Raw genomic sequence first — 21,936 nt, forward strand, 5'->3', positions numbered from 1 at the left:
AGGCTAATACCGAGGCAGAATATATCTATATAGATAGAACGGCTAATAGCGTTTTGTTGGAATGGGACATTATTAGCAAGTTACTGTGATAACATCCTGTTCGCAGTACTCGCAGTAAAGAGTGGAACCCAGCCTTGCTATTGTCTGATCATTAAAAGATTATCCGCGAAAAAATACATTTGATTTCGCAAAAATATTCGAGTATATAACAAATGTATGCTACAAAACTGAAATAACAATATAAGGCTATTAAGAATAATTCGTGCACCTTGCATAATGTAGGTAATTTGCAACGTGCAACTTAGAACTCAGCATAAAAGTAAAGAAAGCGCCTCACTGTTGCAGCAGCATCACGCAGACGAATTTTCGGGACGCGAGATCAGTTTTGCATGAAAGGATATTTCCATGGACACATGCTCACAACGCAAAATCCTCAAGATCACTTGAAAATATAAATCAAAAATAAATAACCAAAATTGGTTATTACTCTGATTACGTCTGCTTATTACTCGTATATTTATTATTTATTGGTATTAATAAATGCATATTAATACAAACAGAAATATAATGTTCACTTTCATCGTATAAGCAGCAATATTGTATGTATATATTATAGTCATGGCTATCAGAGCAGTATTGTACATTTCTGAATCAGTAGAGTTCTGTTAAAGGAAGTTCCCGCAAAATTGATCTTATCCTTAAAATTCAGGGTCAAATTTGTTTTTAGTTGCATCGTATTTGACTCGTCATGGAAATAAAAAGTGTGAAACTCTGTGAAAGGAACCACGGATCGGAACACGTTCACTTTTTTCAAACAATAATGTAAAAGTTTCATTTACTTTTTAAATTGATTTTATTTGTGTGTTGATATTTCGTGGTGGAGTATAAAGTAGATGACAAGTTAGAACAGTTACGAATTACTGTCAAATGCAGATGACACAATAACGATTTATAATACAAAAATCAAATCAACTGTAACGTGCGTAGCGCGGTTGCGTTGGTCGGCGGAATGTTTTCTGCTCAAACGCTACGCGCGTTAACAGTACATTCGACAATGAAGTAGAGCAGTTACTTCACCCTCGATTATAGATTAATTATTGTGGGTTCGTTTTCGTCTAGTCCTATACAGGCCCTGTAGTGGATGCTTGTTCGAGGAAGGGTGGAGGCTTGTTTGAAGGTCTGATTATTAAATATACTGTATTGCGTTTGCAATATTAAGATAGGTAATATATTCTGATGATAAACACATTTTAAAAGAACATTAAACAGGAAAGTCAAGTAAAACAAAAATATAAAAGAATTACAATCATAAAAGAAATGAAAAGAATGTACAATGAGGGACTCAACAATCTACTGATTACTTCTTATAGAAATTTTATATACTTCCTTGAATTACTTTATCCGATCTTTATCCGTTTTTCAAAAACCTGATGTACTATAGACTGGAATATATCACGCGCGCGCGTGATTAAAGATATTATTACTATGTTATTAAGCCGAATACTATATTATTGGATAGTAAGAAATAATCAAGAAAAAGAAAAACTATTTCAATTCTAAAACTAATTGAAACTTTAAAATTATTTGAGATTTTACGTGCGGCTATGAGTCTATTCACTCCCGGCTCACTGCACTTTTGAGTGAATCTCTGCTCGAAACTGTTGAGAGAAAACAGGATAATTAGCCCACGGGTCCTCATCGTATACCTCACGACTTGTCAACGAAGACTGTCGAGGCTTGGAGCACTCGGACGGGACCCAGGCTGGGCTAGCTACCAAAAAGCTGATGCTGCATATTACAACCCGACGGCAAGTCGCGGTTGATCTCACGAGGCTCGCTTGAAATCATGCGTGTGTGCATGGTATATGTGTTCTTCTGACTTCTGCACTCCTCAACCAGTAGGTTTGGTGATGCTCTCAACCATTCTAAATTTTGAGTCCACATTCTTACATACTCGCATTCATTCGCACAATAGTAATTCCGGATATATGTATATAAAAATATACATATGTATAAAATATAAAATTAAGAGGATAATAATACAAAGGAGAAACATTACAATTTTACCAATGAGGCAGTATTTCGGCAAGGATTTGAGAAAAAAACTGTTGTTCATGTGGAAATAACGGGAACGAATGTAATCAACAAGGGATTCCCCATAACACTGTGTGTTGTTGATGCATCCGTTGTGAATGGCAATTTTATTATTATTAACTTTATTGGAGAACCACTGGACATCCAGAGATTCTACGTATTAACCGGACGTTAATATCGGGTTGCTGCAACGGCAGCTCGTTGCAGGATTCGAGAGACGTTTGCGACTTATTTTATACTAACGCCAAATATCGAGTGGCCACCAACCGTCGCGACGACGATAATTCCTTGAGGGAAAGGAAAAGAGAGAAAAAAAATTTTAATCGTTACGGAACGTAACAAACTATAGGATATCTCGCGTAACTGAGAGGAGCTATATGTTCTCAACTATTAGAGATACAAGAAAATGTCACAAGACAAAATTAAATGGCGTTATACAGGGTGTTTCAGAACTTCTCAGCATAACTTTAAGGGGTGATTCTAGATACCAGAATAAGGCGAAAATCAAGAATAACGACTTTATGTTTGAAGCTTCCTTTGTTAGCTACAAGTCTAAAAATCTGGTGGAAAGCACCAGAAATGAGACCGCGCGGAAGCCTCGACCAGTTACATATTGCCCGAACAGCAGTATGACACTGACTGGTACAGGAGGGAAGAGGTCACTCACCGTCGAACAACTGATCGGAAACTTCGCGACACCCGACAAGGCTATAGGATTCAAAATTCAGGTTAAATTGATGATTATTGAAGATAATCTTGTCCGTTCGTTGCAATCCATACACCAATTCGAAACACTCATCATGAGATAGAAAGAGTTAATATGTCCACCTTCACATAAACTGTCTGTTCACTTCACACATCTACACATCAGAAGTGAACATATTAATACCTTCTGTTTTATAGTGAGTGTTTTGAGTTAACCTGTGGATTGCAACGAATAGACAAGATTATTTTTATTCTATGATATTCATCAATTTAAACTGAATTTTGAATCCTGTAGCCTTGTTGCGTGTGGTAAAAGGGTCTAGCCAAATAAGGAGATCAAAAGTGCCCCCAAATTAAATTCAACTTGCGATCTGTCATTCGGTAGCTTATCACAAAAAACTAGTTTATGCCAATTTTCAATCCTCTATCTCAACCTGGGATAATCATGGGGGTAAATAGAAAAATACGTTTTTTGGATATTACTCGTATCTTATTGAATACAAAATTCGACAAAAAATGAAAGATATTGCAGATACCAAGGTACATGTAGAATTTGTTGAGACTTTTAAATCGATAATTAAAGCCATGAAAAAATCGAGGTTAAACCGTCACATGTGACAATCGCAATGTCACAAGGTATATATGATCTCTAAAGATAATGAAAATGTTTTGGGTAATCGTATTACATTGTACATAAACGTTATTTAATGGCACTAATATATAAATGTGGTTTTATGAATATGTTTTAATTAATCTTTGAATATTTGCAGCATATCTGGACCGTACGCCGCTTTAATGTCATATCTGGCAGAAGTACACAATGAAGTACACCGATCTCGAAGTTATATGTGGCTAGGTGTATTTTTTTCGCTTGGAAATATTTCTTTGCCCTGTGAGTGCTTTATTTTTATTATATTACATTTATTTCTATATTTTTCATTTTTCACTAGTTTTGAAAACTATTTGACAATAATTTTCAAAACTATTTACCTTAATATTAGAGGAGATTGCAGTCAGATGGCCATACGAAAGAAAAAGAATGTAACTTTCACGTTTCTTACACGAAAAAACAATATTTTAGCAAAAGAACCTTATATGTTTTAGAAATAACCTCATTTAATCCAAAAAAAGATATTATACTGTCATCCTTAGTTTAAAATCAGAAAATCAGAGTAAAGTGGCCATCTTATCTGACTATGGGGTAAGATAGTTCACATGTTGGGATAAAATGGTTTTATTGATTTAACGAATACAATCCTAGCATGTGAATGTGCTAACTAGTTAATATTTCGTATAAAGTAAGGTAGTTCGTGGAGTATAATACTATAATGAAATATTAGAACAAGGTTATTCTTCATTTATGTCGTCTAATGCAGCTGATAAAGCATCTTATGACCAAGCTCATTTGCTTGATTTTTTAGTATAATTCGTCAAGAGACAAATTTTATGAGATATCTATAAAATACAGTATTCCAAATCACCCGTCCACTCTTATCAAAGCGGTACGGAATGATTTTTGTGGAAAATCTGAAAAATGTGGATAAATAAAAAGGTGTGCTCTACTAAATGGTGATGGATTATGGTATTTTTTCAATTACACATTACCATAAAAGTTAAATTTTATTCCATTGATCATAAAATTTAAGAAACATACAAGAACTTTAAGTAAATATTACACATACGATGGCGACAAACACCATCTGGAAAAATTAGTCTTCTTCGTCACATGTCATGACATGCACACAACAATATTGACTGGACTTCCTACATATATTGTAAATATCTATCTTGTGAAATAAATACGTAATACAGCAATAGTAAGTTCTAACAATAATAAATTGGATGCAATTAAATAGCATTATGTCTTGTGATAATAAAAGAAATGATGAATATAATTTATACCTTACTATATCCCGTCAAACTGACAGACTATAAACGATAAAAACATGAGTTTATTACAGATACATGAAACGTTCTGGCTTGCCATTCTATAGTGTTACAAAAGATTTCTTTTCCACAGCTGCCACGATTCCAACTGTTATAGTGGACCGACAATAGAATATGAAAAAGATTCTTAATCTGTATGAGCACTACTACCGCAGGTACAACAACAGTTTGAGAATCTTGAACAAAATTTTTAAGAAAAAACATAAAACTGACTTTAAGAAAGGGAATCGAAAAATGAAAAAAATAATGAAACGAAAAAGGAACTGAAAAGTAAAAAATTTTTAAAAAAAGAACCAACTTTAAGAAGGGGTACTAAAGAATGAAAAAAACCATTAAAAAGAAAAAAAATAGTGGTTCTCGTTACTACTATTATGAAACCAAAAGAAATGTCAAAAAGTGAAATATAATCTTTCTTGTCTTATCAGCTAAGAAAAATAACGACAATTAAATATGTCAGAGCGGCGACATTACCGACAAAATTAGGCAAAAATAGGAGTTTACGCCTTGACATTTTTCGTCCTTATATGAGATGATTTTAAGCTGGGAATGGGTTCATTCGAAAGAAAAAAGTTCAATGCAGCGCGGTCAACTCACGATTTAACGAAATTCTGCTGATATTTAGTAATACGAGTGTTCTAAAGTAGAGCAAAAATCTACCATTGACAGCTATAGAAATCTAAGCATCTTTATGTAATTTAGAGAGTGTTTTGAACGAAATCGCGAGTTGAATGAGCTGCATTGTACTTTTTTCTATCGAAGGAACCCTTTCCCAATTCAAAATGTTCTCATATAAGGACGAAAAGTGTCAGATCGTAAAACTATACCACAGTATAGCTTTTAGCTGGGTTATCGATCAAACAGAGCAAATTTAGTTGTGCTTTTGCGAACCAGACGACGCCTAATTTGAAAGGCTGCCGATGTGGAATCGGAATCTTTGATACCCAAATTGGCGATGCGAGTTACTGAAAATTTCCTCTTGCACTACACACACCACCTTAGGAGTCGTGTGTACATGAGCTCGGCGCTTCAGGCCACTTCGGACAGCTTCGAAAAGTGAAAAAAGAACGCGAATGTAAAATGAACCTTACTCTCTCGCTCTTCAAATACTGTCCAAGTTGGTGACAACCGGCACAAACCGCGCGCGATATTTTCATTTGCCCAGACATACTTACAGAAGCCCGTAAAGACAAGAATACAGAGCCCGTCTTTTGCTATCATGCGGGTTCAAATTTGTGACTTTTTTATTTCATACATAATTTTTTTTAGCTTTTTAACTTTAGAATTCCTCGTTTCATATATTACTTAATTTATAAAATACTCTAGAAAATATAATTCATATTTTAGCCACACAGATAGCCATAAAACACAGTTACACTGTTCTCATTTTTTTACAACCAGTCTTTTATGGAATAACATAATAATTTGAGTCAAAATAATATAAAATCAAATTTATATGAAGATTGGAATTGTATATTAAAGTTACTTGTAGAATAAAAAAAAAAGTTGCAGGTTTGAACGGGATCCGAACTCGAGCAATGGTAAAGACATAGATGACAGGTATAGGATCTGTGCATTTTGACGTTCTTCATTTCATTAGAATTACGAGGTGAGATTGTGAGATCCTATACACGTCTGATGTCGCAGTTACATTGTGGATAATGAAGAAACAAATGCAGTAGATCACATGTATATTCAAAACAGTCGTGTGCGTTTGGATACACCACTAGACACGCATAGGGAATTGAAATATCTCAATACCGTCGATTAGCTGTCGCGATTTCGAGTAACACTCGGTCATATTCGGCTCGCGTTGCGCATTGCATCGTTCGCTCGTAACCTAGCGCATTGCCACCTATGTTTACATACAGGGTGTCCCGCGTAACACTGTACAGTCCATTATTTCCTAAACTGTTTGCATAAAATTTTCATAGTACAAGGAGGAAAATTTATTGGCTATAACAAATTATCTTTTAGGTTATTATTTGCAAAAACATGATAGTCTGGTTCAGTGTTTTAAGTGGAACTGTATACTTTTTTCAGATCACTTTGTAGTGCGCTTCAAGACAAATTCAACGACATAGAAATTATGTATCTTTTTTCAAATGGTTTTCGAAATATTGCATACGAAAGTTTAGTGCTTTTCAGCACAAGAAAATCTGCCCGAGTAGAGAGCACCGCAGGAAGTCTCGGCTACGCATCAAGTGCCACATGCCGTCCCTTGAAACCGTTACAGGGGGGTCTGCTGCAAGGACGGTAGGCTCAAATTCTGGAAATGGTTTTCCTGTGAACCTAACTCTTATGTCTTTGAAAATAATAATCTAAAAGATAATTTGTTATAGTCAATAAATTTTCCCTTTATATGTGTAGATATATGTATACGTATATGTATGCACACATATGCGTGATCTTCATATTAATATAAAAACAATTATATTAATATAAAAATATCGTTTGGTAAATACATAACGCGTGGCTCATGCCGCATGCAGGGATTTGAACAGTTGAATATGGCGTTTCAAGAGTGAGAGAGTAAAACTCATATTCGCACTCTCTCTACTTTCCGCAAATGTCTGAATTCGGTCGCGAAGCGTCGAGTTCACGTACATATAACTGGTATAGTAGTGTGTGCAGTAGAGGAGGAAATTTTCTAAGCTACCTCCCGAATTCGAAATCTTAGAACGGCTCCATCTTGCGTTCATCAGGCAGCCACGTGTCTGTGGGTAATACTATTCCTGTAATGAAAACTGTAATAGCAGATACCGACCGAGAAATCTCGAAAAGTCACGAGCCTACCATACCGTCTTACGGGGGCAGACTCCTTCGGGGCCTACTCCGAATCGATCGAAGCGCTTTTGCGAAGAAACGGGCATTAGTGAAAACACATAATTTATACATGAGACATTTGATAATGTGGCATCTAGTGTTATCTTGTTGAATTACAAATGAGAAGTGCGAAGGTATAATTGTCAAATCGTGTCGTAGAAAAGTTCTGTCACGCTGTTGCCACATCGGTTACAATTTTATCCATCAGTAAATTTCTACTGAATACGCCTTGGGCCGATATTTTGCTTGATACGGAATATAGAAAAGGACAGTGCGAAACAAGAAAGAAAGAATATTACCAATCAAACAATACATATGTGCCCATAATTATGAAAATGGTCTAAGTCAATTCAAACTTTAAAAACATTTTCGTATGAGATTCACACAAACTTTCACATTCATAATGTACCGGACCGCATCACCGTAGGGTTACAATGCCAGGCATTCCCACTACGGCATGGTACGACCGAATTTCGAATGGAGGGGTTATACTCTCAGACACCATTTCTTAGGATTCTTATAGTACACTTTCACTGGTTATGGCCGATTTATTAAACGTTGAACAGAGACAGGAGTGACCCGATGGAACTCTAATTTTCATAGGTCATACCCGCGCTTAGTTATAAACGGTCGTCTTAACTCTTTCCCGCTTACGGTAAGATCAGCGAACAGTGGCTGCACCCATTTTATCCATTGGAACCTTTCCCAGTTGCTTGTCTTTCCTAGAGACCCTTGCCATCGGGTAGCTGGTTGCTGAGACGTGTTTGTTGGCACCATTTGCTCCTAACCGAGCATAAACGCGCCTCAGGAGAAGACCCTGAATGTCCTCCCAAGATATGAGCTCTTGCCATCGAGCGATTACACCGAGTCGTGTTACTTGGCACAAGGTTGCTCTGATCGGAGCATTAACACGACTCTGCTATGTTCAACCACTGTCCACGCCCGAAAAACGTCAAGAAGACACGAGCCCCCGTTTCCAGACCGTTCCGTCAGTCACCCGTGCCTCTCTCAAAGTAAAAGCCCCTATTCTGACCCCGCGGTGCGCCTTATTCTACTTCCCCTACCCGGGGTCAGACTTCAATAATACTATACAATTATAGGGCTGAACATAACGCAACCATTGGCACAACGCAACGCAGTGTTAATAATAACGACAACAATGATTACATATATATCGTAACAATCTCAGAACTTAACACAAAATATAAACTAATCATAACGATACAGATAATTAACACAAACGAAACTTGTAATAATCACACAAAATATAAACTAATCATAACGATACAGCTAATTAACACAAACGAAACTTGTAATAATCACACAAAATAAAACCAGTCCTTAGACCTCTGTGTCGTCAACACATAATGAATTTTCATTAATCAAGACTAATAAAATTCTAAATTACAATGTTACGTAATATAGAAATATTTTCCAATTTATTCAAATGTAATCCTTTCAATATCCCAAAATAAGAAATATACGACTTAGACCACTTTCATAATTATGGGCACGTACATACTAATGCGTTAAATCGTAAAACTTTTATACATATATGGAATAAACAATTCATTAAATTCATACTATTTATTCATGTATTCATACTTTTTAATCTTTTAATGTAAATTGTTGCACATATGAATCACCCATAAAATGCCTTCTAAAATCAAGACTGATGCAAAATGAATTGTGTACTAAAAATACCTTATTAAAATTAATCAGTTTAAACTTCTAATAGAACCTTTAAGCCTCTTGCGGCGACGGGCCGCCGACGGTCGGCCCACCATCGCTCGAGGAACACCACGAGGCATTTTTACTTTATACACTTTTTATTTACAAGTTTGTACAGCTTCTCGTCCGACACTTTTACCTACATCTAATCCCTGCACGTTCGCGGTCTTGACTGACAGCTTGACAGCTGTCACCGTAATCGATCCCTTTCGATCATCGACCGTCTTCTACTCGTGAGCACCAATTGGCTGTGACTGTGTACCGGATGCTCGCAACATTACCCCTCCTTCAAGAGTGGGCGTCCCGACCGCTTCAATTAAGACCTCTGGAACGGTCGGCACTCGGAAACTCATGCCTGGAAAAACAGGTATACAAGACTAATACCTACGTGGCCTTTCCAGACATCCTTGGCATTCGCTCTTTGTCCCAAGGAAACACGCAAAAACCTTGGGCAAGGTGGTGGTTCTTCGGGACTTGGTCCTGCTTTCACGGCAGTTTTCTTCTTTGGCTCTTCACCTCTCTTGCTTCTTGCGACTTGCGTCCTTCTCTCTTGACGTCTTCTCGGGTCGTATCCCCTACGGATTCTCCCAACGAAGCAACCCCGCCGGACGCACCTCCCTATTTCCCACCGAGGAATCATCATTGCTCATATGGCAAGGGGATCTCTATACATATATATAGATCCATAGGTGCGCCGCAGATCCAGGGACCGGCCACGGAGGCCCGCCTTCCCGGGAAAGCGAGACTTCTCCGGTGTGGGGAAGCAGACCCGCGTACGGTTAAGTCCCCAACCGCTATCGGCCGGCCCGCATTGCGGACCTCGGGCGGCACACGATGGTAGCCGTTGTGCCCCTGGACGGCGGAGTAGTACGAAGGGTAGAGAACAGGAACTCACCCTAGTCTTCTTCGATGGCGCATCTTCTCCTTGAGTAAGGACAGTCCGATGGTTCGTGAACTCCCGTTCTTCCTCGGTTGTCTCCAGGTCCCTCCTTCGACCTCGCCGGTACTGTTGTTAATCTCGCTTCTTCGGCGGTGATCTTGGACGTGCGCTTGGTCGGAGAAAGCTATCCGGCATTCCACGGTGGCAGGCGACGCCCTTTCCTCTCTGCGTCCTGCCAGGAGTGTGAGACCTGGCTCCAGACGTCTTACGGAAACGGGCGTCCAGTCCTACGGGACCCACGATGACGTCCTCTCCATCCTCGCTCGTCCGAGTGGGAATCCGTGGCCGCTTCCGTCGTCCTCTCGTTGCTGACTGGGAAATGTATACCGTGAAGGGTTTTCCTCCGGTTTTCCTTAGCTCTCCTCTTGCCTCTTGACGTTTCTTGCGACCTTGTTTCTTCTCTTCTTTGCCTGCCATCCCCTTGAAGTCATGCTTGCTAAAGGAATGGGTTTTCCTGCCCTTCATACTTCGCCAAACGGTTCACATGCACGACTTGCACTTGCACCTCGGCGAGCGTCGAATACGGTAAATGATGTCATTTAGTTTGCCTTCCACCGTGTACGGTCCTTTCCAGTCGGACTGGAGTTTTGGACATTTTCCTTTGGTCCTCCGTGGTTGGAACAGCCAGACCTTTTCGCCTGGGACGAAAACGATCGCCCGGACGTGGCTATCGTAACTAGTTTTCATTTTCGTGCTGATCAAGTCCAGGCGGTGACGAACGAATTGATGGATCCTCTTCATCTTCTCTCTGATGCGAGTGGTGTATTCCATCTCTGCATCGTCATGCTCCTTCTCTGGTGGGGATCCTCTCCAGAGATGAGCTGGGAGATATATCTCCTCCCCGTAAAGCACCATTGACGGTGTCAGCTGTATCGACTCGTGCTTGGAGGACCGTGCTTCGTTGGTGCTCCGAAACGAATATGGCCAGGTACTGCAGCAGTGTTCGATTCAAGTGCTCTACCATTCTATGGGACTGGAAGTGAAGCGGCGTAGTCCGAGTCTTCCAGATTCTCAGTATCCGCATCAACTCCTGGAACACAGCCGACTTGAAGTTTCTTCCTTGTTCCGAGTGTAGCTCCAAGGGGACTCCGTGTCGACTGACCACGTGCACCAGGAGGGCCCTGGCTACGGTCACGGCTTGCTGATTCGGCATGGGTATTGCCTATGTGGCCACTTCATGAAGTAGTTGGCCACTTTCAAAGTCTTCCACGTCTCAGCGGCAGCTCGCCCAACAGTACTGTTGCCGTGCCTTTGCAAGTGTTTTCTTGATGCCAAAGTGCTCTACTATGGGGGATCCATGGCATTCCTGCAGGACCTGCGGTACTTTCCCTTGGGGCACAACCAAAAGCCACGTGGACGCTGTTTCGTTCGCGGATTCCCACTTCCGGAATAGAAGCTCTTCTCTGACTTCCAGGGAATCCCAAACCGTCCAGTAGAATTTGGTCAGGGGCTAGTATTTTGCGATCTCCTGCCAGTCGAGCTTGTGATTCTGTAGTTTCCAACGGAGGATATTCCCGACTTCTTCGTCTTCAGACTGGGCTTCCTTCCATTCTTCTGTCGTCACAGTCTCGCATCGGGTTCTCAAGACTCTCGTTGCCTTGAGTTCCTCTTCGTTTTTCCCATGCGTGAGCATCGCTTGTAAGCGGAAGTCTCACACGGTCTCCGTGATAGTGCGTCGGCGTTCCCGTGTGCCTTTCCGTCTCAATGGCGAACTTCAAATTCGTACTCCTATAGTCGTTCGATCCATCAGGCCACTTGTCCTTTCGGATTCTTGAAAGACATTAGCCAGCGCAGCGCTGCATGGTCCGTCCTTAGCAGGAATCTCCGTTCGTACAAATAACGATGAAAGTGACCCACCGCCTTTAGTACTGCGAGTAGCTACCTTCTGGTCACGTAGTAGTTGCGCTCTGGTCTTCCAAGTGTCTTGGAAAAATAGGCGATGACCTTCTTCTGTCCCTCCTGTATTTGGGAGAGACCCACTTCAATGGCAAAAGCGGAGGCGTCCGTATCCAGCACGAAATCAGCTCCTGGCACTGGATATGCCAGAACAGGGGACTCGGTTATTCGCCTCTTCAACTCTTCGATGGCTCTTTGTGTCTCTCCCGTCCACTGGAATTGCTGCCTATCCACAGTTAAACGATTCAGGGGTTTTGCGACGTGGGACAAGTTCTTTACGAATTTCCTGTAGTACGTGCACAGTCCTAGGAAACTTCTCAATTCTGTTATGTTTTGCGGGACTGGCCAATCTTAAATCGCTTCAATTTTCTCGGAATCCGTCTTCACTCCCATCTCCGTCGCAACGTGCCCCAATACTTCACCTCCTTCTTGAAGAATGAACACTTTTTCGGTGACATCAGGAGCTTCGCTTTTCGTAATCGGAAGAACACCAGCCGTAGGTTATCTAGCTCTTCTTCGAAGCTTCTTCCGTTTACAATGACGTCGTCGAGGTAGACGACAATTCAGCTCCTGTAGCACATTCTCCATCAGTCGCTCGAACATAGCCGGCGCGTTGCACAAACCAAAGGGCCTGACTTTGAAGTGCCATAGCTCTGCGCCTACGCAGAAAGTCCTCTTCTCGCAGTCTCTTTCATCTACCAGGATCTGCCAATATCCGCTTTGTAAATCAAAGGTGGAGAACCAGGTTGAATCGACTAGGGCGTCCAACGTGTCCTCGATCCTCGGTCGAGGATCATTTCACAGTCGACGTCCACGATTCGCCCATGGATCGCCGCGTCTTCTGTCCCACGCTGAATTGCATCGTCTTCCATCCCACGCTGTTTCTGTGTCCTCTTCGCTCGTCGGATACGAGCCTCATGGTCTTCTGTCCCACGCTGTTCCTGGATCCTCTTCGCTCGTCAGATACGAGCCTCATGGTCCCTCGTCGGCGGGGGCAGAAACGCTGAGGACCAACGCTCCCCCGCTATGTAGTCCTCTTCGCATTGCCCTGCAGCTTCCTTTTCTTCCCCGAACTGCTCCCGTAGGTGTAGTCTTTACTGAAGTGGTCGCTCTCGCCGCAGGTTCAACACCCTCTGCCTCGCCAAGAGGGTGGGGGTATCCTCTTCTTGCGAGGTCAAACTAGATCCTCGGAATTCGGTATATACAGAATTAGTTGATTGCCATTCTCGCCGCGTCGGGGCACGCGATAGCGCCTCCACAGCCTCCACCTCGAGGACCTTCATCACTGCAGCCCCCAAGGTGGCGAAACCGCCAAGGCGAAGAGCCTTTCGCATTTTGTCGCTGCGTAGCGCCGAAATGAATTGAGAGGCGGCCAGCTTGTCTCGCACCTTCGCAGGACAATCTACGAAAACAGCCCTGGCCAATCTCTCCACTTCGGCAGCCAGTGATGAAATTGACTCTCCCCCTCGCTGCCGGCAGTTCTGAAACAAAACGTAGTTAAGATTCGCTAAATTTCTAGCTCCAAAACCAAGCTCCAGGGCCGAAATAAGAGAAGGGTAATTTAACAACTGGGCAGCAGAGAAAGACGTTGAGATTCCCCTTGTCGTCCCGTCCAACGAAGCGATCAAAGCCGTAGCCTTGGCCGCCTCGTCCCAACCGTTTGCCCGCGCCACCGTCTCAAACCGAATGAGGTACTCTTCCCACAACGTTCTTCCGTCGTACCTCGCCGGCTTGACTGCGTATCCCAAGCTCAGGGGTACGCAGCGTTCACGCTTCTCCGCGACAGGCAAACTCAGACACAGCAACGGGAAACAGGTCGAGATAGCCGAGGGACCCGGAGTGACCGAAGGGGGCGCAACTACATCGCTACTATTTACATTACCGGTCTATTTACTACTGAACCGAATCCCGCGCTCCCCGCACCAGATATTGTGCTATTTACAACTGCAGGCGTACACATTACCTGCATCCGCCGTTCCAGGGCCTCGACGGGAGCACGAGTAGCGGCTGTGGTTTCATCCTGGACGGCCCGATCAGCGACTAGCAGGACCTTAACGCGATCTTGTAACGAAGCCGCAATCTCGTAATATGTTTTTTGTAAAATCACTCGTTTTAGGGCCCAATTTGGCACAAAATGTAGTCTAACTAGGAATGTTATTATTTTGTTTACAACGTAAAAATTCAAAATTCTATTTTTGTCGCATTTTGTGTTTTGGTTCATAGTATTTGCATACAAATTTGCAAAACGATCGATCAGCATGTAGTTAACCCTTAAATGCGCAACATCTCCAGTTTAAACAAAAAATCATGTACTCTATTTAGACACTAAAAGTAATTTGCGTGCATAATTGGTTTGGAGGTTCTATTAGAAGTTCAAACTGATTAATTTTAATAAGGTATTTTTAGTACACAATTCATTTTGCATCAGTCTTTTGATTTTAGAAGGCGTTTTATGGATGATCCATATGTGCAACAATTTACATTAAAGGGTTAAAAAGTATGAATGAATGAATAAATAGTATGAATTGTTTATTCTATATATAAAAGTTTTACGATTTAACGTTGCATGTGTAGCGGTGCGTCAAATTCTCGAAACTCGCGTGCCAAACTAGGGCAGCACGGGCCTCCTGATTAAGCGCCGCGTGGTGTGCTCAAGCCGAACTAAACTTGTCAGTTTTTTACTCTGTTTTATCTCTAACCTGGCAAAAAGCACTGCCAAATCGCGCTGACGCTTTACGTCCTTATATTGAAAGGTTTTGAGCTGGAAAAGGGCTCATTCGATAGAGGAATGTTCAATTTAACCAGCGCTGGCAACGAATGTTTTACATTCTGCACAAATCAATCTCGTATTTGAAAATACAGCGGAAGCACTTATTAGGCTAGTTTCCCCACATCGAGCTGCTGTGGGCTCGAGACAGGGATGTCTGATAACCTCGCCGTATCCACACCACAAGTCGCTCAATAGACAGAACAGTCGTCCGGGTGGGCACTAGGCACTTTTCGTGCCGAGTAATGAAAAATTCGGAAAATTCATGGCCCTTGTGGCACAGGTACAGTAGAAGCTTCGGCTAGCTCGGGGGAGAGGAAAAGTCGTAGATCGGAAACGCTGGGAGGATGTTAATCTTCACGAGAAGGCAATGACGACACGACATGTATCTTCCATAGGAGTTTAGTACAAAAGAATCAGCCGCGCGTTACAACACGGCATCAAAAAATCGCTGCCGATTTTCGGCAACAGAATCAGGCACGCACCCGCGACAATCTGCACGCGTGTGGACTTGCCCGTTTGTGTCGGTCGCAATAACACCGGAATCACGTGATAAGAGTCGGCACGAATAATTACGACAATAAACGTTCGAAATCCAAATCGCGTCAGACACTACGACACTCCGTATTCGCCAATTAAGACTGTATAGCTTACCCTGATAATCGCTGATAGCTCATTTTATAATCATCCTCTTTCACAAGGCGGCAGCGACGGACGACGCTCAACACGTACCCCCCCGCCCTCCCCGGATTTGCAACACATACTTCCCCCGTGCAAACGCGACAGCCCCTTAGCGTACTCCCTATGGTCCAGGCCGCTCCTCTCCAGCGACAATCCGCATTTCTTTGGCATCGTGGAAGCTTCCCTATGGCTCCTACCTCCGGGTTCACCTGCACCCTCGTCTTCTTCTTGAGCCTCTCCAGAAGGGCAGCGCCGCAAAACCATCTCTTGTATTCGGCAGATTTCTTCTAGTACCTCTGGTTCACCGCGGCAGCGGCAAGTCCCTCAACTCCGAGGGTAGACGGCCCCTGTACCATTTGGTGTTGATACGGCGCTTGAATTCGGAAACTACACGGCTAGCGGACGGGAACAGCCTCGGGGTCCCTCAGGTGTCTACGACGGCTCTACGACGTGTGCGCTCGGCACCGAGTCACCCGAAATTAGTGACGACTCCAATTCATGGTATTTTCCTCCAAAAGGCGTCTCTCGACACGTGTTTCGCAAAAGAGCCGTACGGTTCTTCTCGTCACTGAATTCGCTAAACTCGGGGATGGCGCTATCCGCAACGTTATAAACTTGATAAAATTTCGTTTCTATGTCAGTTGATAGCTAAAAGGGAGTGCTTGTATATATCAGAGTAGAAAAATTGAAGCTCTTTATGAATTCGAAATAACTTGATAAACACAAGTGAAACAAGAAAATAATTTGACGGTCTAAGTTTTTAAATAGATTCTAATAATTTTATTGCAGAACGTTGACTGCATTGATTGAACTACATCATTCATTTCTGTTATTTTGTAGCGTTCTGTTTCAAACTTTAAAATTGCTTGTCTGCAAAATTAAGGAAATGTGACAGAACGAGACCTTTCCTTACGGGGATAAAGTAGTCGCGTGACTTTCCCAGTAGTATTATCTACGGACACGTGGCTACCTAATAAAGGCGAGTTGGAGACACTCTATGATTCCGAATTGGGAACGCGATTTAGAAAATTTCCGTCTCCACTATACATACTATCACACGAGCCACGAGTATGTAACCTCGGCCCATCGACAGCTGAGAAAAGTCGAGACAGAAGACAAAAGTGACCCTTACTCTCTCACTCTTGAAACACTGAGGTTCAACTATTCAAGTTGCCGGCAAGCGACACGAGCCATGTATGATTTTTTCAACTGCCCAAAGAGTTTCATTTTTCGATTTGTTAGAAGGAAGCAGTGGCGGATACTGTGAACCTTGCACAGTATAGAAGGAACTATTTTTCTAACTATTTAAATGGCATATAGTAGTATTTTACAAATTAATACTATAATAGTATTATATTAGTATAACTGTAACAGCAGAAACCGACCTGTCAATCTCGAAAAGTCACGTGACTGCCATACTCCCTTATTACTCCTGGACTATCATGTTTGAAAGTGATAATTGAAAGATGCATTTTATTTAATAAAAAAATTGTGTTCACTCGTATTGTAACAAATTGTTGTAACGAGCTACGAGTCACGGTCGCGAAGGCTTAAGAGATAACTACACTCAAGACTGATGAAATTCGAAGTACCGTTCCACGTAGATGCGAATTCCTCCTTTTTGTCTGAGTTGAAGATATTCTTTCAACTCTTTGTAAACTCGGATTCCTTCAGGAATGACTAGCTCGTTGAGCAATCTCTTTCGCCTTAAATCCTACTCGACATTGTTTCTACATTTGGAAGAGTACGTGTTGTTTGTGATCTAGAGAGTCCAGTGTCCTGGTCGTAATGATTCTGACGTTTTCAGCAATCCTGAACTCTTTTTATATTAAATGTGAAAACCAAGACCGACCAATAAGCGCAGGTCTTTCTATGAGCAGTCAAAGTTTATTTGAATAATCTTCAATAATCTTATAGAAAAAATTAAGCGACTATAATTTCCATTTTCACTAATTATTCAGTATAGGTAAGGTAGCTTGCTTCGTATGACCTTGAACTTATTTGCAGTACTAACGTGTAGAATAATGGAATAAAATATACAGTAGTAAATAAATGTATTGTAAACTCTGAACGGATTTATTTTCATCACAATTTATTCAGTTACACAAGTAAAACAGTACAATGTTAAAACGATATTTTATTTTTTGTAAATACTAATTGTTGTTTTAATACGTGAACTTCGCCTCTGTATTCCCACCTGCAAAAATTTAATACAAACTTAACCTATCCTTACGCGAAACTAAGTTATCCTACCCCAAGTTTGAACCGTAGTAGGTCAGATTAAGCTTGGGCTAGATTTTTTTCGAGATGAGGTAGGAACGAAGTCCATCCCCCGCTTCGTATTCCATAAATATTTAGCATAGTTAATACCTATAAAAATTAAAATATCATTTTGGTAAATGTGGTCGTTTGGAAAATATTCCTTCTTTAATAATTAATAATTTTTCAAAGAATAACAAGCGACGCGATGCCTGAAATATCTTGAAGGTTGCTCAAGAGAGTGTTCTTGACAACATATGTCAAGATCGAGGTTATCCGAGCTGGCTCCTTTACACTGAATATTTATCTTATTTTCTGTAAAACTGAAATGTATAAAACATTGATAATAATTTTCTCAGGTATTGCATGGCTAATCATACCCCAGAAGTGGACTGTTACTATCATAAATAGGACTATAGACATTAATTCCTGGAGAGTATTCCTAGCAGTTTGCTCGTTACCAGAATTTCTTGCTTGCATAGCGATGTTCGCATTTCCAGAAAGTCCGCGCTTCCTACTCTTGAAAGGTAGGAAAGAAGAAGCTCTAGAGGTATTCAAGAAAATATATGCGATTAATACTGGAAATGATCCGGATACATACCCGGTAAGACATATTAAATGAATTCATTGTAGTATTATTGTTATATGAAATATTTTGGTAAAATTGTACTCTATTATATGTGTCATATTGCAAAAATTCTTCATAGAGTCATACATAAATAAAATGATACAGGGGAAAGTCGCCTAGTACCGACCAAACGTAATTCTCTCTTCCATCACCCAATCGCAACATTCTAAAGCTGCGTATAGCGTATGCGCGTATCATTCTGGACGCACAAATGTTGTGTCATTTTTTTTTCAAAACGTGATAGGAAGGGGCAAGCATTGTATCATTGAGTATCAAAATGTGATATGAAAGTAACAAAAGTACGTATCCATTCGTTGCGTATACGCTACGATGATACGATTCACGGATACGCAACAAATGGATACGCTCCTTAATAGCATAAAAAAATAAATGTTATAGTTCTGTGTAACATATCCCAAAATTATATTTTTACTTCCTTATTACCGATGTTCTAACACGTTGCATGTATACATTCATTTTCACTACGTAAGAAGTTAATTTTCAAACCTGTCCTTTCGTTTTCCAGGTAATAAAATGATATTTTTTTATATGTGCACCATTTTTAGTTGATAAGGTATAACTAACTGTAGCAGTTTTGCAATTTTCTTCGTACATTGTACAACAGAACTCAGAATTTTTACACGTGGCTGATACCCAGTACCAACCAACGAACGATTTGTCAGTACTGACTACACACAACTGTTTTGTAGCAACGGTTAAATTTTGTCTGAACTGCAATTTTAATCTGTGAACAACTAAAATGTTTTGCTTTTGCTTTATTTATTAATGCAGAAAAATAATTGAAATTAAGAAAAGAAGAAATTGAACTGAGAAAGACAGGAATATAGTGTTAAACAAGCATTTGAGAATAAAATGACGCAGAAACACATTGCTGAGATATTTCATGTTCCAGAAACGTCATTAGAAGATACATTTAGAGCAATTCAAGCCTGTAAAGCTATTAATTTAATTCCCAATGTAAAGATTGGACATACGTCAAATGTACAGACTATGAACACTAATTATTCCACATGTGATATTTGTAAAAATAAATTTTGAATCAAAATCTTCTATATTTACACTTAAATGTCTTTTATTAAAATTTCCTAATATTGTTAATCATTTAACGTCTAAAACTCTACTAATCAAACAGTTGGTCGGCACTGGGAGACAATTTTTCGTTCGCTATGAATACAATATCTTTGTTTTTGCGAATTATCAACCCTTTTTATTAAATTCCAAAAAAATAGCTTTCCCCCTGTAGCATCGTAGTTTTAAGAATATAAGTCGTAGCTGTAAGGACTCTGCCGGAAGAGGATCATAAAACGGTTGACAAGGACTAGGCCCAACGACCAAACCGTTGGTGACCAGCGCAGCGGTCCGCTGTGCCGTGTTAGCGACGATGAGGGATGAGTGGGGTGCGAGAATGTGGTGGGAGTGAGTAAAAGCGAAGAAAGGGCTTTTCTCGGAAAGGAAAAGACAGGGACGGCAAAGTTGGTGGTAACCTTGTACAAACCAATTCGATAGTTTTATTGTTATTTAGTATTAATAGACTAATTTTAAATATTAATTCCCCCCTTCTTTGTGAAGGAAACAAGAAATAAAAGTAGAATGTGAAATGTCCCTCTGTTCATTGTGAAAAGATACACCACTTAATAGTTTTGAAAGCATATATAAATATGACTAATTCGTTGCATTGTTCCTCAGTACTTGTAGGTACTATTTTCTTAGCTAAAATAGTAAGCGAAAAGTATCTTAGACATATATTTTCAGTATTTAAGAAATATTTTGATTTATAATGCGTCATTACGTTAAAAATTTAAAGTACAACTGATGTATCTCTTCCAGATATTTCACCGGGTTTTCATTATCGGTTACTTTGTGCAACTAATTTGTGGTTAATTAGTAGGTATATGTACAGTGCATCCGGTTTAAACGTGTACAGATAGTTATTTCCGTAAATATTAATGAAAAAAAATGTTTTAGACAAAAATAGTACAGTATCAAAAGGAACATAACTATGATAACTATTTGACCTTTCAATGAACTTGGAGAACCCTGTGAAAGTCACATTTAAATTTTTAAATGGACCCGATATTTTTTATTGCATATTTTTGTAGCTGATATCGAAACATTTTCAAAGCACAGCTTACACATGTATTTTGCACAAGCTATTGCTGAGTTATTATCCTTCTTTGACGTGGCGACGTTATTAGCGTTATTCGATGCACACCTCCGAAGAAGTTGAGCGATAGGGCTTTATGTATTTCTACACGAAAAATAGTTGAACGGTGTCGTTTATTACAACAGTTACTATCCAGTCACACACACATACAAAATCGGTTCTTTTGAGAGCTAAAATGATGTCGGAAGTCCGACCGAACAACCTCCACACGGTGTACCTCGAGTACATTAACACCGGCGGCATGTCAACTTTGAAAGTTAATAACTCAACAATAGCTTATACAAAATACATGTGTACAGATTGCTTTGCAAACGTTTCCATATCCGCTACAACAATATGAAATAAAAAATATAGAATTCCATTTAAAAATTTAAATATAATCTTCATAGAACTCTTCGAGGTCATCGCAAGGTCAAATTGTTATCATCACAGTATGTTCCCTTTGATACCATATTATTCTTGTCTGAAACATTTTTTCTCATTTTTAATATATACGGAAATAACCACCTGTAAACATTTAAACCAGACATACTGTATGTATTTAATCTATATTATATTATCGATTTTCCCACGAGACCACTGCTTATCCATTCTCGAGCATAAAGGAGCGATCACGTTCAACCATTATCATCGATCGACAGCCACCAACCAAATTTCAAACGTAGAAACAACAAGTTCAATATAATAATTATATCTGAGAAATAATAATGTTACTTGCAAATGATCTACTATAAGTAATAACTCATAATAACTAAGAGTAATGACTAATAGTACATAGTAATAATTCATGTAATATATAATTCCTGTATTGCACCTGTAGCTTCTATGTTTAAAATTTGATCCGTGGCTAACGATCCGTGGTGATGGTTGAGTATAACTGTTCGCTAATGGATATATTCATGGGAAATAATATGACAATAATGTGAAAAGAAATTTGAAAGTAAAGCAGGCCCTACACGATGAGACTTGCCTCGAGACATTCCTCGAGACAAGGTCTCGTGAGACCTACCTTAGATCTCACGGTCTCACATGAGACGGTAGAACATACTCTGGGTTTCGTAAAACCTAATCACATTCAGTACTCATACAACTTTCAACGTGAAATGGCATTAGCTATGTGTACCGAAGAAGAAATTCCCCGTAAAAAACAAAGTGGTCAAAAAATTGGCTAATGCAAAGAAATACGTTTTCGCATATATATTTATTAAAAGAATTGCGATCAAATGAACTATTACTGGAAAAAACAGTTGGTAACCTCATGTAATTAGATGAGCGGCAGC

At 40.2% G+C, this 21,936-nt stretch overlaps 1 protein-coding gene across 1 annotated transcript in view; it reads left to right on the top strand.

The window, feature by feature from the left end:
* LOC143177129 (synaptic vesicle glycoprotein 2B) overlaps window positions 1–21,936 on the top strand; it is a 77,665-nt gene that overhangs the window by 24,543 nt on the left and 31,186 nt on the right. The window contains exons 4-5 of the mRNA XM_076374925.1: window positions 3,570–3,691; window positions 18,203–18,447. Of these exons, the coding sequence (XP_076231040.1) occupies window positions 3,570–3,691; window positions 18,203–18,447 (367 nt within the window). The remainder of the gene's footprint in view (window positions 1–3,569; window positions 3,692–18,202; window positions 18,448–21,936) is intronic.

Source organism: Calliopsis andreniformis, chromosome 3 (genome assembly GCF_051401765.1).
Source record: "Calliopsis andreniformis isolate RMS-2024a chromosome 3, iyCalAndr_principal, whole genome shotgun sequence".
NCBI classification, from domain to species: Eukaryota; Metazoa; Arthropoda; class Insecta; order Hymenoptera; family Andrenidae; genus Calliopsis; species Calliopsis andreniformis.